This window comes from Charadrius vociferus, unplaced genomic scaffold (genome assembly GCF_000708025.1).
Source record: "Charadrius vociferus isolate BGI_N301 unplaced genomic scaffold, ASM70802v2 scaffold303, whole genome shotgun sequence".
Lineage (NCBI taxonomy): Eukaryota > Metazoa > Chordata > Aves > Charadriiformes > Charadriidae > Charadrius > Charadrius vociferus.
The window spans coordinates 298,490-316,786 of NW_009647756.1; the positions used below are offsets into that span (position 1 = coordinate 298,490).

General features: G+C 42.0%; 1 protein-coding gene across 2 annotated transcripts in view; it reads left to right on the plus strand.

Annotated features, from left to right (window-relative positions):
* The first annotated feature begins 204 nt into the window (after window positions 1-204).
* RARB (retinoic acid receptor, beta) overlaps window positions 205-18,297 on the plus strand; it is a 195,528-nt gene continuing 177,435 nt past the window's right edge. Inside the window, exon 1 of one of the 2 annotated variants that reach the window (XM_009882153.1) lies at window positions 205-705. In XM_009882153.1, coding sequence (XP_009880455.1) covers window positions 528-705 — 178 coding nt within the window. In that variant the 5' untranslated portion in view covers window positions 205-527. The remainder of the gene's footprint in view (window positions 706-18,297) is intronic. The other variant, XM_009882152.1, reaches the window with a different exon arrangement.

Sequence of the window (18,297 nt, forward strand, 5' to 3'; positions counted from 1 at the left end):
AGGGAAGTTGAGTTAATGGATGTTCTGCTGTTAGCTTCAGCAGAGAGTGAGAATTTTACCCCAGGTAACCATTAAGCTGATCTTGTAGGACACTGGTAGATAAGTAATCACTTAACAAAAGTAACAAAGGGATGAAAGAGTTTTCTATGCATACATATATTAAAAATATGTAGATTATAATCAATATATTGTTTTCTTCCACAGACTGTATCAGCATGCAAGTGTAGAGAGCAACTGTCCTCCCGGAAAAATACTTGCATCAGCAACTGAGCTGTGCCCTGATACCCGGAGTAAGAAGACTTTCTGTCCATGGTCTGCAGAGCAAGAATGTCCTGGAAAAGGGAACAGTAAGAAGCGGCGATGAAATATAGGACGGACCTGATGTAGTGAATTACCTTTTCATTATCACACAATTCAGCTCAAGCTGTACCTGCAGGCTTGACAGCCCTCTTCATTCACAAGTTGAGGTATCTATTTGCTGGCCTGGAGTGATGCAACATAATATTTATACACTGTGAGGTGTTAACATGACAACCAGCAGCCGCACATGTCCAGTACCAGCAGTGAATGGACATATGACTCACTATCCAGCAGCGCCATATCCATTGCTTTTTCCTCCAGTCATCGGTGGACTGTCGCTACCTTCCCTCCATGGACTCCAGAATCACCCACCAACTAGCGGATGCAGCACCCCGTCACCTGCAAGTGAGTGCTGGGTATTAATAGCTTTCATTGAACAGTTTTTGTCTAACAAAGACTGATGATGTTTGTTCTGAAATTATTTTAAGAGTAATTGCAGTTGTTCATCTGTGATGTATTTTACTTGGGCAAAGAGCATGCATTTGTTTTGAAATACCATTTTCACTTAATATCTTGCATAAACGCGCAACTATATGACACACCAAAGCTGTGGAAACCAGGGATGAGAAAACCTGCTATGGATTTTGGCATAACCTGTGTTGTCGTGTTGGCTGCAGAACCTGATGTTGTGTTTAAAGAATTGACCGCTGTGTATTCATGAGCAGAGATGATTCCTCAGTACAGAATTCTCTTTAAGTTGCGCAGTAATTAATAATGCTTTCGTTTTCTTCCAGAAGTAACTGCTTGCTTTCTTGGGCAGCTTGTAAAGAGCAGCCCAGTGGACAGCTAGTAGCTGTTACCTGCCTGTGGCTGAAGAGTTAGCCCTTGAGTCTATGGTTGGGTTCCACCTGCAGCACTGTCATGTTTTCAGCACTGCTGACTGTAGTAGCTGGGCAAGTTTGTTTTTATCACTTTGTCAAACTTTGTTTTCTGCTTGGTCTTAGTTTTGTATATGTTTAAGTAGCTCCAAACAAAGTTGTCCGAGGTATAAACTCTTTAGGTAGCATCACACAGGCAAGATACATCTCTGGAGGCCTTTGCAGTGGGTGACTGATGTATTTAGTGCCCAGGTGAGGAAAAACAGTATGTATACAGCCTTGCAGGTCCGTTTGTTGTGAAGGTGCTTGTCTAAATACGTTACTGTGATAGTTCGCTATGAAAAGGTCTTGGCTGAACAGCACGTTTGCAGAACTACTACGCATTCTACTAAAGCAAAAGGAGGCTCGTTATAGCAGTGCCCCTAATACTTTTTCCAACAGAAAGCATGCAAAGATAGAGCTCCAAACATGAATGGGAAACCACAGTGAAGAGAAAACTTCTGAAGAGTAAAGTTGTGGGGTTTGTGCTGCCTCAAACTAATTCTGGCTTCGTGTCTCACATACGCATATTTGAAGACTGGGAAGTCTTGAAGTAAAGCAATTTATTTTTCTGGTTATGTGGACAGTTTTCATCCATTCACACGTGGGAAGAGGTGTAATTGAGTCAGGCTTTCATTTGCCCTGTTTTATTGCAGGGTGTTTATCTTTATCGGAGGTGAAAAACAGAACTCTTTCAGCCAAGAGGTCTACAAGTAACTGTTTGACTTTCCAATCCTGTCAGAAATTATCCTGGTTAATTATCAGAATAGCGTACCGAGTTTATGCCCTGATATTGCAAGAACGTTCACCTGTTGAAGATATAGAGCGTTATAAGTTATTGGAACTTTTTCTGAGATGTACATTGGTAAATACCAAAAGTATATGATCAGATACTCAGAGTTTTTATTTTCCATGAGTTGTTCTTGTGGAATTAAGACTGTGTTGCAGATGCATTGCTAATAATTAATAAACCAGTCAGTGTTCAGCCTTTGAAAAAAGTAGTGCTATGTATACATTTCTGTGGATATGCAAATTAGTGGCAGCTACTGAATCTTTGGGTTTGCATCTTTATGCCCTGGTCCCAGCATTTTCAGGGTATTATTTTTGTCGAGGTGCTTTGCAGCACTGGCTTGCATTGACTGAGCGTGAAAGCCTGGCAGCTGTTGTGCATAGCTCGAGGCAATAGTGTTTGAAAATACCAGCTAAAATTGGCAAGATAGGGAGAAGGGTGACTTGAATGAGAATTTCTTTTCAGACACAGTCCCCTGCAGGATGACTCTCCTGGTTTGCACTACTCTGTTTTCTTACCTTTAGTGGTGACTGTCTTGTTTTGAAACTTGTAGATTTCAGATTCTGGAGCTTGAGGTTGTTATCACTGGAGTTATAGAGATAAGTTCTTGGAAGAAAGCAGGTTGAGGTCTGGGTTATATTTCAGGGTTTGGGTTTTCATTGCAGATTTTTTTTGTAATTTGTTGTTTTGTTTGGGTTTTTTTGTTGGTTGGTTGGTTTTATTTATAATGAAGCCGCCTATGGGCCAAGGTCAGTATGACTGATGGCCTCTGTTAAAATTAGTACTTATGCTGAGTGGCAGAAGAATAGAAATCTCTCTTGCAAAGACCTTAAAAAATCTAAGTTTGGCCAAACCACTTCTCTCTATATGCTTGAAGCTATTGTACTATTTATCTTCCAGATTCTTTCCATTCAGGCAAAATCCAATAGAAATGATTTTACATAACAGGAATGCTATGCAGATCTCTTTAATCTTTTTAAAACAATGCAGTTCAACAGCTTTTGTTCAAAGTTACCATCATTTAAGCCTTCATATTATTGTCCTGTGTTGTTTTGTTCTGTCTTGGTTTTAGACTTCCCATGATGGCAGATAACCTTATATCAAGTTGTATCAAGTTATCTTAATCTATGGCTGGGGTAGGTATCTCCAGCCCCATTAAACAGACAACAGTGTTTTAGACATACTAATTTTGTGAGCACAAGGGGTTTACAGTAAGTGTTCTGGATGGAGCAATTTAGTTTTGTTGATGTTAATAAAGGTGTTGCCTCCGTGACCTGTGACTTGGCTTCTGTTTTTATACTCAGATACAAAGTGCAAAATAATTAGAGGGCTGGTCACAGTGCTAAAGAGGTCAGAAGATGAAAAAATACCACTTTCATGCATACATGAACTATGCGTTAACACCGGACAAGACCATGGTCAAGAAGATCATTACTTTTCTAAGTCTGATTGATTTACCCACCACTATATTACCCCATACAGCGCGGAGCAGACATCTTCATTCCTGAGATCAGATGGGATGCAGGCTTGCCTGGTTGGATTAATAATGGGGAATTGTTTCTATATTTAAAAAAAAAAAAATTAGCAAAGATTGTTTCAGGAGATTACTGTTTAGCTCATTTAGGAATGGTAAGGGAAGGCCAAGCTGGAGGCATTCCCGTGCTTTTTGGGTTGTGCGCCAGCCTGTCCCAGACCAACAGGGTTTGGCTTTCTGCCAGACTGGGAGAAGCTGTGGGAAACTGATGCTTAACTAAAGTTCTGCAGAGTTGGACATGTTTGCAGTAGGAAAATCACAAAACGTTAGCAAAATATCTGGGGAAGGCATAAATAAATATGGGCAAAGGTTGTTATGCGACATCTTATTAAAGTAAAAGCATCTTCGGTTGAGGTGAGTAGCGGTTACGCAGGCACACACAGTCAATTCTGGTATCTGAGGGGCATTGCTCTTCATTAGTCCTGGAAGAAGGGACCCATCTTGCCATCATGAGACATAACACAGGTAATGCTGTCACCAGAGACCAGTAAGGCAACCGTCACCATGTGAGAATACCAGCTTAAGAAGAGTTTACCTTCTCTATCAAGCATCTGTTGTGGACATAACTGCAACTTTTAATTTTTAGGAAAAGGCTAATTATTAGTCTTAAGACTAATTTTTGGTCTTTAAGCCTTTAAATGCTCTGCCCCTGCAAACTACTAAAAAATCATAATCAAGCGAAGGACCACCTGAAATTTGAGAAGGAAGGTATGTAAAAGCTTCACAGATCCTTCTAGTACATCCACTGCATTGAAAACTGATGTGGAAAGTACTGTCTTTGTTATGGCTGATGGAACCACAAGGCACACCAGAGTGTTGCCATTTCACAAGCGAATCTCAGCACAGGGAAGATGATGCCGTGCTGCTCATTGATAGAGCATCTTTGTAAGACTGGTTTCTGTAATGTTACTTCACCACAACAGTCAGATTTTGTTAGTTTAACATGGGTGAAGACCACTATGTAACAAAGCCAGTTGGTGTGAGCTGGAGACCATGGCATGGGGGGTGGAAAACTTAATCTGAGCTAATGCTATGATGAACGTAATTCCCGAGTGTGTCATAGATCAAATTAAAATAGAGTCTGGACAGTAGCCACTGCAGGAGCCACTAAATAATAAAACACTTTGGCAATTTTTCCCTTTCTGCTTGGGTTGAGCATCCTGCTTCAGGCATCCTGCTTGCATGGGCTGATGCACGTAGCCCGTGGCATTCGATGGCAGCAACCCCATATTCTACCTCTCTCCCACCACTACATTTTGGTCCTTAGGCTGCTGACATGATCCTTTGGATCCTCAGTACTCTGCCTTCACTTCTTGCAAGGGTGAAGGAGTAGGAGTAGTTTGGTAAGGGGGCAGGGGAGAGCGGTGAGCCTGATACAAGAGTGTCCTGGAGTTTATATAAACTTAGTAAGATTGCTTCATCCAGATAGTTAAAAAAAAAAATAAATATCTGAGTGTGTTATTTAGAGGGCTGTTGGGATGTCAAGGAGAAAAATCCGTTCTAAGGTCAGTCGTTGTATTTCAGCCAAGCTTTTCCATACTTTTCTGTCTGGGGTGTTTTAAAAGTGTGTTGTAAAGAATAAGGGACTTTATATTCTCTTTAGGTATGAGAAAACGTATGGAAAGTAAGATCATCTGAGGAACTGGAAGATGTAGACAAGGAACTAACTAAGGCTTTACTTCTGGGTAGTGCTATGTAAATGCTAATTATTATTTTGTAGTCAGTAGTGCATTTCGGGCTTTTCAAACATGCTCAGGCCAGGCAGATTGTTGTTTTAAGTGTTGTTTTCTGCTGGAGTTGTTTTTCCTTCTATTACTGCTGGTTATTTACCACTTTAACTCCAACTTAAAGATTACTTGGTTTTTTGGTTTTGTTGCTGTTGGTTTGTTTTTTTTTTTCCCTGGGAAATGGATTTTCCACTCGTATCGTTAAAAGAGTACAGTTAAATCCAGTGTTACTGATGTAGTACTGCAAGATATTTTTGCCAGCCCCACCCGTTGCAGGAATTCATTTACTTTTCCAGTTCTGTTGTTAATCATTATATTGACACAGAAAGTCCTCCCAAAAGCACTCTTTGGCAGATTGCATTAAATATGAATAGCAGATATTCATTACGATGTGTTGCCCCCAAGAGAACTCTAAACTATCTGCACTACTCATGAACAGGCAAATACACTAATTCTCCAGCTATTCAAATTATTTTCAAATAGTTTAGTGTCTCTCTAATAAAAACAAGAATGTCTCTGTTTCCCTTAATTACTTAGAAGGTCAAGGACTCCCACATCTCACTTTACTTCACAAAATGGGGAATTTTTCTGTTGGAGGTTGGAGTATGGTTAATACATGATGGATTTTCTTCCCTTGGCATAGTTACTGAGGCAAGCACTGTCTGTAATGGACTAAAAAAACCAACCCTCAGCGCTCTTTGGAATTGTCTAAAATATAATAATAGTTGTATTGAATTAGGAAAAAATATATGAATCAACTTTGCTTGATTATGTTGTTGAGCTTTTTCATGCCTTCAGACGTTAGTGTGCCTGTCTCCCTTTTTTTTCCAGCTCTGTCTCCCTAGGAAGGCTTGCTGTGTAGTCATTTATACGTATCTGCAATTAACAGATGACTTTTAAGACTTCCGTACCTATTTGGTGCATGTGTTGCATATCTTTGTTGAAAAGATGGAACATGTGTTTGCATTCAGAAAGAGGGGGATAAACAGAACATGAATATTAGATTTCTTAGCTACAGCCTGTGTTGCCTCATGCTGGCAAGTCTGAGGAGCAATGTCCAGATGATACCCTGCAGGTATCATTCATGACCTTGGAAACCACCATTTCTTTTCAGTTCTTCCTTTTGTTTATGTTGTGAGTTTTTTCCTGGTTGGGCTCTTTGTGCAGCTTGAAACCATCCATGCTTTGATTGATAAAACTATGTTACATTGTCATTTTCTGATTCTAGTTAATCTGAAACTATAAAAAATTAAAACCTGCTTTTTTTCAGGTGCGTTAGAGCTTCTCTTTTCAGTACTAAAGAAGCAGGAGCGCCTCTCGACTCAGCGCAGCCAGTGGCTCTTGCGGTAGCTCTGCCCTGCCGAGGTGAATCCTCAGCGCCCTGCAGATGCAGTCCGCTTTGGATTTTAGTGGGCAGCGTGCTCATCTGCAAGAAATCAGCTCTGGGTGTGTAGAGACAGGAATTTGCTTCCTGGGAGGAAGCCGAATTTAGAAATTGTCTGCTCTGGCAGGGGAAGCGGGTGGCGTAATTCTGCCACGTGCTCCATGGTGGCTCTGTGCATCCCTCATAGACCTTCTGTATCCTGAAGGAGCCTGGTGTTTGGAAGTCGTTTAGGACCTGTCAGAGAATTGCTCCTTCCCTTCTTATGGGCCCTGGAGCAAGGAAATTCCCCAACCAAATGCCTTCTTATCTAAGGTTGGAAATATGTTTCTGCAGAGTATTGAGAACAAACTTTTCCTTTGCTCTGGCCCAACAGAAATAAAACCCAATAGCTCCCGGAGTTGGGGAGATCAGGAGTGAAGAGCGAAGGGCTGGTTCCAGGCCCCCGCTGCCGGGTCCTACTGGGTGACCCCTCTGTCGCCCCTCTGCCCAGTGATGGTGTGTTTGGTGTCCGTTCATCCGTTGCAAATGAAGCACACAGTATATCTTTCAAAAGGAATATAATGCCTGGCTTTGGGTTCGGCAGAGTAGCGGTACCCAAATTGTTCTCAACATCTGATGTGTTTCCAATTCAAATCCATAGGTGCAATATTCTGAAATTGTTGATTGTGTGATAGTTCGTGGTATTAAAAGTGAACGTAAGCTTTCGTTTTGCCAGGTTTCCGTCTGAAGGCATATGTTTAGCAGCTACAGTTTTAAGAAAACCTAATCATGTTATTTTAATTACGTAGAGAGTTTCCATTCAGTCATGTCACCATGGGGTTTTTGTAAATACCTTTTTTTTTTTTTTTTTTTTAGCTAAAATGTGCTGCCTTTTTTTTTTTTTTTGCCTCCATGCTGGCTTTGGTAAGACTTTCCTACTTTATTCATCTTGGGTTGTTAGTTTGTGTTTACTAAATACGCAGCTTTTAATTAGGAAGCCTTATTTAGGATTCGGATAGGGCAAATTTTTATCAGGAGAGATCGATTTATGGTTCTCCCCAGCTAGAATTTCTTCCCCTTTTGCCTATTTAGGGAGTATGGGGAACAAGTTGTGTTATGTGGACTTTTCAACTGTATCAATGACAGCATGTTTCCCATTTAAAATGATAAATACCCACCCTATCTGATGAGCCCCGAAAGGGCAGGGAATCCTTTTTCCCTTCCTTTGTCCTTCAGCGCTCCGTTTCCTCTCTTACTGCCCAGAATAGGCCTACATCAGTAATATTCATAAATGATTTACAAAAGTAATTCCTGTGTAATAGCTTGGGACGTCAAGATTTTATGATGCTGCCAGATGTGCTATCAAACAAAATTATCTGGTTCAAAAAACTTGTGATAAATCTAGTCAGAGAAAATTCCCCAGGGCAAACTCACCCTCTACAAAAGTAACTATATCTCATAAAATTGTTAGATTCTCCTTTACCACATGTTTGAAATCAGACTTAAAGCAACAGTTTTATTCACGTGCAAACTTTAGGTTTGGGATAAACTAACAAACAGGAAGGACTGGCCTTAAGCAACAGAAAACTCCTTTCCTTTCAAAACACCACGCGCGCTCAGAGGAAATGTCAGAGTAAATATCAGAAAAATTCGGAAAACCAGAACCTGCATCCCTGAGATACTCAACTGTTTTGTCTAGATAATGCATTTTTAGAAAGTAGTCGTACTGTAAATATAGTGGGTCTCATCTGGGTTAGGCTGCTGACCTCACGATTGAGGTATCTGAGCACCCTGATGTTGCACACTGAGCGACGTGCCCAACATCTGCCACGTGTGTGTGTGTGTGTTCATTCCTTCATAATCTCCGTAGCAGGAAATGTATGGGCAGCAGGGTGCACGTTTTGACCAGGAGTTCAGGTTTTGAAGGAGGGGAAGCGCTGGAGGTGCACTGGAGGTCTCTGTGTGGCCATGCCTCCGTGCTGGAGAAGGCTGGACCAAGGCGACGGCAATCTTGGCTTACACCTGCAGGTTTATGGTGGCCCTTGTTTCTCAGGAAAGCCCCTGAGGAAGTCCATCTGCCTGCACAAATGAGCTTCTCCCGTATAAGTAGTTTAGATACGCTGGAGGAGCCAAGATTTTGAGCGTGATTCTCATCCCGTAGCTCAAGGTGTTTGGGAGAGGTGCTAAAAGTCCTGGCTGGGACCTTTTGGGGACAAATGCTGAGTTCAGACAATGGGAGAGTTTGGTTCAGCATTTCTCGTGAGCCCAGAGCGGAGCGTGAGAGGTGGGTCTGGAAGGCTTATGGTGTGCCATGTCTCTGGGGGACGCGCTCCTGCATGTGGAGTAGTCAGAGATGTTAAGGGCTTGGTGTGCTGCCTGCTGTTACACAGCACGCTTGCTTATAGCTTAAATTGAGATGGAAATCAGCTGAAGTATGCAAGTGATAGGTGTGGACCTCCAGGTGGGGCTTGGTCTTTGCTATTTTTTAGTGCTGAAGGCCAGTCAAATTTGATTTAACCTCAGGATTAGCTTTCCCAAGTTCCATATGTTTAAATCCGAGACTTGCACTAAGGCTCATACTCACTTTTTAAAAGAAATCTGAACTGCAAGAAATAAAAATGGAACATGGGGTGGGGGGAGGGGGGAAGGCGAAATGCTGTGGAAAAATTACAAAAATACTTTCCCGCATCCTTTTACCTTCCTGGGGATGAATTCAGACTCCAGCACAGGTGCACAGCTTCCATGAGGGCTGTGGATACTCTGCCTGCGATCATGACTGGAGAGCATCCTCTTCTGTATGTGTGCAAAACTTATCTAGTTGCTTCTTAGAAATTAAAGCCTTGGTCTTTCAGCTGGATCAGTAAGGGTGTATAAGAATGAATAGTGTTCATTCTGTAAATGTAAGACTTAGACACTAAGAGCTGGCTTTTACTAAAGGTGTGTTTTGATACTTGCAGTAATGTGGGAACATAATTTCTGAGATACCATGGTGGGAAAAATGTATACTTACGCAGTTTTCACTTCTCAAAGTTAAAAGTTTTCAAGGCTTCATAACATAACATACCTCACTATCACCTTTTACAACCCATATTGTTTTTTCCCAGTCAGTTTTTAAATGCCTGAAAATCATTTTTTTAATGAAGAAAAAGCCAAAAATCCTTTAAATATAGCTGTAATGGCATCAGGTCTGTCTGTCCCATCCCTCCCGCCCCATATATAAAAACAAAAAGATAGACATTCTTTAACAGTACTGAGTACTCCAGGGGAGAATGGTGTTGTCCTGCTGCCCGCTATGCGCAGCCCGCAGCCGTTACCAGTTCTCTGCGAGGGCTTGCAAAACCTCTGGGCTCTAACCAACTCTGAGAGTGTTACTTGATGGCGAGAAAAAAATTCAGCTCCCTTTGAAAGCATCCGAGCCAAAAGCCGGAGCACTGCCCTGTCACCGTCAGTGGAAAATGCAGTGCAATTTCCCGCACGTTGAGATTTTTATTTGGGTACCGTGCAAGTGGTGATGTTACACCTCCGTGGAGCACAGCCTCTGACAGGGGCAGTACTTAGGGGCTACAGCAGAGCCAATGGAAATCCCCATTATTTCTATCCTTATTCCCTTCTTCTCCTCATTCCTTCCAGCCACCGAGCGATACTTGTGTGAGGGTAACGATCCTGTAGAGATGCACAGACGTTAAGTCTTGAGCCCTGAAACGAGGCCATGTTGTAAATCTGCAGTCTTTGGAAGGATTCACCTGCATACCAGCACTACCTAAAAGCTATCAGCGAAGACATTTGGCGGGAAATAGAACTGTATCATGTAAACAAATCTGTTTATTATATATTGCTTTCACGTAGCAATTCCAGGATCAAGAGTTCTGTTATTTGAGAAATTAAATCCTGCGGGAATCGTTAAAAGTATAGAAATAGTGATGTCATTACAAAATCAACTAGCTATAAACCCACGGGGTGACATATCAATTCATAAAGGGAATAGCAAAACAGAATGCAGGGCACATCTGCTGCTCCGATTCCTGCAGAACCATCAGCCTATTGGTATCTGCAGACCACTTGAAATTGAACATCTGTTAGAAGCACTTGAAAAAGCAGCAGGAGAAGCCATACACCTTGCAAAACACTTTGCTGTCGGTAACATCATCGTTTCGATGGCGTATTCTTACAAAAATTGTTATAAGTCCCCTTCAAGTCCTAGACCTTCCTGGCATTGTTTCTTAAATAGCGACAGCATGAGTAATTGTAAAAATAACATCGACTTTTCTAAGGACTTCACTAACATTTTTATTACTTTTTATTTGTTATACCACTGCAACGCACAAACTGCTATAGAGTTTCCAAACAAAGAGGGAGATACGATCTCTGTTCCAAGTAGCTCAGAATCAAGAAAAGGAAGATGTATGAAGGGTAAGAGAAAAGGACGTGACTTCTGGGCCGAGCGATGGAGGCGAAGAAAGGCTCACATCCTAGAAATGCAAAGCTGAGTTTGGGGCTTCTGAAAAAAACAACTGGGTGCTTAGAAACGAGGAAGCCCACGGAGACTGACCTGCTTCTTGTGAAGACCAACCGTAAGATGTTGCAGCTTATTTCACAAAACCTGCATGCGCGGTCGGTGATCAGTTAAGTATCGTAATTGAACTCTGTTATCTTAACTCTTAACTGGACCGGTCACATTGACAGTATGTTTCCCCTACCTGCATGGTCTGGCAGAGTCCAACTAATTGGCAGTTTTCTTCTGTTTAACAAAAAGAGAAATACAGTTAAGCCAGAGAGAGAAAGATTTCACTATTGATTAGCGGTGGTTGGTTTCGCAAAGTGACCTGACAGACATTTGGAACGCATCAGCTGCCTCGTGGTGCTGCAGCCAAACATCTTGGAGCACGGTTTGCTCTCCTCCGCTTTTATTACTTGCAGAAGAAGCAAACTCTGCCAGGATGTTATTGGAAGGGATGTTTGCCATTTTAATATGTGGTTACTCGCACAAACTCGATGCAAACATATTGCAATATCTTTGATTTTTAAGAATAGGTAATTGTATTTACTTCTAGTAAAAGATGTGAATCATCGCTGTAAATTATTTGGGAAGGTGAATTAAAACATACAGCACAAGTCACAAAAAATGCTCAGTTTTATTCAGGCAACAAGCACCAAAGTATTATATTGGAAATACTCCCCATTTCACTATTTTCAATAACCAAAGAATTTTTACCTTGTCATCCAAGACAAAGCTGGGGCGTCCCATAAACATGGTAAAGCCTCACTGAGGCAGTCTGTCCCTAGTGCAAGAATATGGAAAGTCAATAATGTGGGAAGTTTAAACAGGGTTTTGCCAAACTTTTGACACTGTTGTGAAGTGCTCTGCATGTGTGCTGGTGGGTTTCTAATGGTGCTGAGAAAATTATACACTGGACAACCCAGAATTGAAAAGTGTAATGAAGTATACGTAGGATTAGCACTAAAAGCCAGAGTGAGATATGTGCATTTTTTTTCTCCCTAGATATTGCTTGGTAATCTATTTTTTAGTCAGTTCTGGACCCAGGTAACTTCTCTGGCTGCCCAGAAGACTCCACAGTTATGTTCCCAGTAAGAAGGCAATGAAGTGATAAGAAATGTGTGCCCCTCTTTGGGCAACACAAGTTTGTCTTTTTTTTTTGGAAAAAAAGAAATGTTTCAGATGATCTAAACAAAGTTGTTAAAACTGCACTCCTGAGGTCCTGCTGCAAAGGCTCTCTGGAGCTCATGTCTCTCCTTTCTCATCAGATGCACTGAGCATATTTTGGGGTCTAGCAGGTTTCTCCTCTTTGGAGGAAAAATGTAGTTTTGGGGTCAGGTCTGTTGTTTGAGGCTGGCAAAGAGCTATTCAGTAACGTACAACCACCAAAGGAGTCCAGCACCCAAAGTCCCTTTCCTTACTTGTAGCTTCAAGTCACAGTCCACCTGCCCATCACCCAGGAGCTCTCCCTTTAATCTTTTTCTTCACTTTCTTGTCCCTGTAAGCTGTCTGGTTGTGTCTGGTTTTATTTAATTGATTTCTGTGGTGTTTGTGTGCTTCTGTGCTTTTATCCCATAGGTATGATTGCAGCAAATGTTTCTGCTCCCTCTTTCCTTACTGGAGGAGTTGCTTTGTATTTATCTTCAAAGAGGAAGGGTGGCATCTTCAGTGAGATGTTGTTTTGGGGGTGAGAGGGATGCAGAAGTGTTTTTTAGGAAGGTGACGCTGGTTCTCGGCAGCCAAGAAGAGGGGAGAGCACAGTCTAGGAGGGGGCCCATGCCTGGACAGTGACACAGGAGGCAGCTGACTCCTGGGATTTGGTAAAAAATAACTTGAGAAAATGTGGGAGCCAGTGAACAAATTCAATTTCTAAGTTTCTCAGAGATGGCACCAGCCAAGAGGGGCTCTTCGCCTGTGTCCACCGAGCACGGGTCATCCCTCAACAGTAACGGAGAAGACATTAGAGCCACGCTGCTGAGTCACATCACCTTTATTGAGTTTCCAATCACAAGGTTGATGGTAAGCATGTGTGACGATTTGAGAAAAATGTTGATCGCTGTCAATTGTCTATTGGTCCGGAAAGTTGGGAACCATTGACCTAAGGTATGTCTCTAAGGTCAGGGAGACTCAGTTCGAAGGATTTTGTGCCCAGGATCAGACATCGGCTTGCTAGGAGGAGCATGAAGAAAGGTTGCTGTCACAACGAAGTATCACTTTTTCTTAGGATGGACTACTTTTCCCTTATCTTTTTCCCCAGAATGCTTATCTTGCCTGACCTGATTTCAGAATATCTTTTACTCTACAAGGCACAATGATACTTTATGTCAAGATATCGTAGGGATATGTATCGTAGAGCAAAAGTGGCTCCAACAAGTTTCACATCCAACAAGGGGCAAATTTCTTTGTGAGCCTGTTAATCACTTTAAATAAAATTGCTTCCCGAATCATTGGGAAACATGTGGTCATCTCTGTAGCCATGTCTGCCTATGCAGGGAGTGAATAAAATCCTGCTGCCATGCTGGGTGGCTCTCTACACAGACATCACTGACTGCAAAACAGAATTGGGTCTGTCCATCTCCATGTTCACCAAAGGGCTCTGCAGAACAACCTTGGACTGGCTGCCTGTGCCAATGTTTTTGTGTTCAGGAGGTGCATTTGTAATAAATTATTTTCTGAAATGTTTGGCTCAGTTAGCCCGTGCAGTTTCTTTCCTAAAAAGAGGTGGTGTTGGTTTTTTTTTTTCTGTGCAGTGTTTGTGTTGGAGCAGGAGGTCTGGGATGGCTGGGGGAATGGGGTGAAGGAAGGGAGCCAGAGCCGGGGCCACTGGAAGGATTGCTGGTATTTCAGAGGGATGGAGGGAACGGGCTTCACCTGTGGTGTACATTTGTTATAGATTCCCTCTAAGACCAGGAAATGAGTACAGTCAGCGCTTCATAATTAACTGTGAGCAGAAAATCTCTGGAGATGGCTAAAACAGATTTGTCCACTTAGAGAAGAAACGCCATGACTTAACAGGTGTATGGTGCCTGTAATGTGCTACTTAGGAGTTCTTCAGGCTCGGCTGCAAACAAAATATTATCCGACTATAATAACATTGTGAACCCAAAGACCTTAACTGGTTTCATTATCAAGTGAGCGCCTGAGGGGAAATACACAGATGGAAAGGCATTCCTTTCCCTTGGTATAATGCTCCTGTGCCAGAGAATTTATGGCTAGGATGCGGTTGGCCCTTGCATGGGCGCCTGGTGGAGGAAATGCATGAAGCCATTCTGGTCTTTTTCTTTTTTTTTTTTTTCTTTCTTTCCTTTCCCCTTGCAGCCTGTTTAAGGGGTGAGTTTTCACGGCCATCCCCAGGTTTGGTGACAGCATAGCTGTATGCTGCAAAATACAAGGTGGGCTTTGTGCTGATCCCTTCTTCTCTCTGTTGTGGTCCTTGTTCTCTCCCTGGGCAATGTGGAGGGAACAGCCCTGCTTGGAAAACGCTCACTACTCCCATGGGTGGATTCAGGCTTTACTTTACTCTAGGTCAGTGTGATGCTCTACTTCCATAATCATCTTAGAAATTAATTTATCCCAGGATGTGCTGGGGGGCTGATCAGAAGTGGTCTGCTATAACTGTGTCCTTTTTCTTTTTTTTTTTTTTCTTTTTCTGGTGCACCTCCAAACTGGATGAAAGACTAGAAGTGGAAAGATCAGCTCTTTCCTCTCTATTCCCAACCTGTTTGCTATACTGGCTGGAGACAGCATCTACAAGGTGGAGCCCTATTGCTCAGACAGTCTGAAAGGCTACATGTGAAGGAAAAAAAAAAAATCCAGATATTAAGTCATCATTTAGCTATTTGAGGTGGCTCTACTCTTCTCTGATTCAATAGATACCCTGTGGTTTCTCAATTACAGTTGTCAGGAGAAAGGTATGAGAGCCAGGGTTTTTTGAACGTGCGACCAGAGAAGCTGATGTTCCCTGGAGAGGAGTCTGGTCTGTCCACAGTGAACAACTGTTGTTTAGGAGAACCTGGAAGATGAACATGGAGAGCACATTAGGTAGTTGTCGAAAAAACTGTTACGTTTTTCAGAACTGAATAAATCCACAAAGTTGGAAATTGCATGCAGGATCCTGGTTATATTTGTGTGTGTGTGTTGTGCACATTTAGACTTAGTCAAGAACCCCAAAGGTATTGAAGTGAAAACTAAATAAGTAATGAAGTTGTAGTTCAATTGTAAATGTTAATGTTTTTGTGAGCGACTGGAGGAGAAGTTATTTTATTATTCAAACTGGCTTGTTCCTTCCTTGTTTATATATCAGTTTGCCCTCCCTTTGAACATTGTATATGGTTTCACGGTGAAGAGTTCACAAATCTTAAAATGTTGCCTTCTTGTCAGTGACACTGATCATAGTGCAAAGGTCTTTTTAAAATTTCATACAGATCAAATAGCTCTGTTTGTTAAAAAAAGGTCAGAAAAAAAGGTCACCAGAATCTTTCATTGTTGGCAAAACTACCTATTTTTTTCTTGGTCTGGGTCATAGAAACAGCGGAACAGAACTGATTTCTCTGAAGTTATTGATTGAAAACAATCAACCACCCCCTTTCCCCAATCTTCCTCCTCCTTCAAACTGACATCTGGTATGGAAAATATAAGCTAAGTATTTTTATCAATGCTGTAAGCAACCAGAGCCTGCTACGATGGCTGCTGCAGGCAAGCATAAGAATAAGCGGCTTTCGCAGCTCTGCCTGCAGCAACTTCTTAGTTTGAAGATGTTTTGCGCAGGTGTAAAAACGCGATGCCAAAGCGCGTCTTGATATTAGCATACTGTACATGGTATCCTGTAATTAACTGCACCCACCTGTATGTTGGCATTTCTCTGACTCTGCCATCCTTTCAGCGGTGTGTATCTGAGGATCTAATCCATCTAAGCCTTGGACACCCTGAACTGCAAATGAAGTCGGAGAGCTGCAGGCGCACAGCTCCTGGCAGGATTACGCACCCAGTGAGCTATTGCTCTCATTATGTTGCACTGCAATATATCATCAGTGTGAAACATCATCCTAATGATGCATTAGTGTAATACATCATCAGGGGAGTCCCACCAGTAATGTATTACTCCAAGTATGGTGCTACTCAGTGAGAAAATCATCTCGCAGTCCTTGTGTTGTTTCAGAACAGCATCAGCGAAGGCAAAATGTCTTGCTAAAGATTGATGCAGCTTCCCAATTTCATAACTATGTTAATGGTGGGGGTACCTTCTGTGCGCTCTGACTTTGCGATTGTATTTGCAAAGAGGTGTATTTGGTCTGTCTTTGGTTGCATTTCTGTTTGGAAGGAGCAGGAATTGATTCTTTAGATTGATGGCTGGGGGGCTTGAATAGGAAGCTCTAAATCTCCTGCCTGACTGCCTGTTATATAATTCTTGGGGATGGGGAAAGGGTTCATGAAAACTTGGTGCCAGAATTTGCAATTTTAAGGATTTTTCTAGTGTCGCCCTGATACATCTTCCCGTTTCTGTCACATACGTTAAGATAAATGTGTTTAGAAAGCACTGTCTCACAAAAATTAAACCCCTCCGTTTCCTGTATCAACCCATTGATTTTCTTTGGTCTGCAAGATCCTATAGCAAAACAATCCTTCCCACGGGAGTTGTCTTGAGGGCAAGATTTACTTCAGGGGGCAAGGCAATTCGATGACTTCGCTTACGCTTTTGAATCGCAGTGGTGATACGGTGAGGTGCTTACTGTGGGATTGCATCAGTTCCAGGGACTGCCAGATGGAGAAACCTAGTTGTCAGTGGTCCACGTAACGAAGACTGCACTACTCCATAGGACACATCCATAGTAGGATTGGAGGGAATAGTAGCTATAAAATAGACATTTCTGAAACATGGTTTTATATATGGCCAGTGTCTTCTAGAGTGATTTTCGGATACAGCCAGTTTACAGGAGCAAGGCAAGGAAACCTAAAGGGAGTCTGAACTTCAGTGTGCTTTTGAATCTGCATTGCATATTTTCGATGCTGAAATGCTGCACACAAGTTGTTTTTAAAAAAAAAAATCTTCCCAGTCACAGAAAAAACTCATCAAAACCAAGGGACCATTCTTGAGTAGGTTGAGCAAAATTTGTTCTCCCTTTGCTTTGCTTCTTGTTCTCTTCTATTACTGTGTAACTGGACCGAGTAGCATGATGGTGGCCCTCTTGGGACTTTTCAGTCACCCCTTTTTTTCCTGTAAGGTCTTTCCGAGGTGCTTCTGCCTGTGTACCTGTAAAGTATGACAACACAACTGTATTTGCAAGAGTATCTACTGAACCCTCTGTTACTGCAGCAAAATGGACGGGTTGTTTTTTTTTTTTACTGCTGTATCTTGTTTCATTCATTCGCAAAGTTTTTACTGTCCCAATCCAAAGCATGCACATATTGGTATAACACAAGGAGCACTTCGCTGCCATCATTATTTTACTGGGTAAGTGCTCTATGGGCTTATTTAGGCAGCAAAAGCAGTACCCCAAGCCAGAAGAACTTCAGTTATAACTTTCTTCAAGCCTTATTTGGGCAAAGTATGAATGGCCTTAAAAGACAGTAACTAATTTATTTCTTGAAGTGGTGCTGGGTTAAGATCATCATCACAAATCACACCGTCTTCAACGTTGGGGTCTCCCTTACTGCTGTAAGGAATACAAACCTGCTCTTTTAAAGTTCTTCCTCAAGACTGGTTTAGGCTCGCAGAGGTCCCAGCCCCTTCTCCAGGAGGATGGCGAGGCTGCTGGCGCAGCACCGCTGCTTTGTGCTAATGCAGAAGCAGCTGAAGGAGCAAACCTCCACCTGTACGTGAAGAAGAGTGAAGCCTGGTGACTGTCTCTTTTTCCAGTGATAGCACTGTGGCTGGCTGATAATTGCCTTTGGTTTTAAATTAAATTGAAGATCAGCCTTGTTGTCTGCATTAAATTAAAAAAAAAAAAAATCCGATAAAGCTAAAACCTATCCATTGAAAAAGCAGGAGTTTAAAGGCAGAGATCATTTAATGAGTTGATCTTTACAGTTTTTAAAGTTTTAAGATTAAAATCGCCACTTCATTTCCCTGGTATTGTTTCACGATACTTTGAAATCAGGTTCTCTTTCCCAGCCTGCCTGAACTTGGCCCCAGTAGTAAATAGTTTTCATCAACAAAAATTAAAAAGATTAT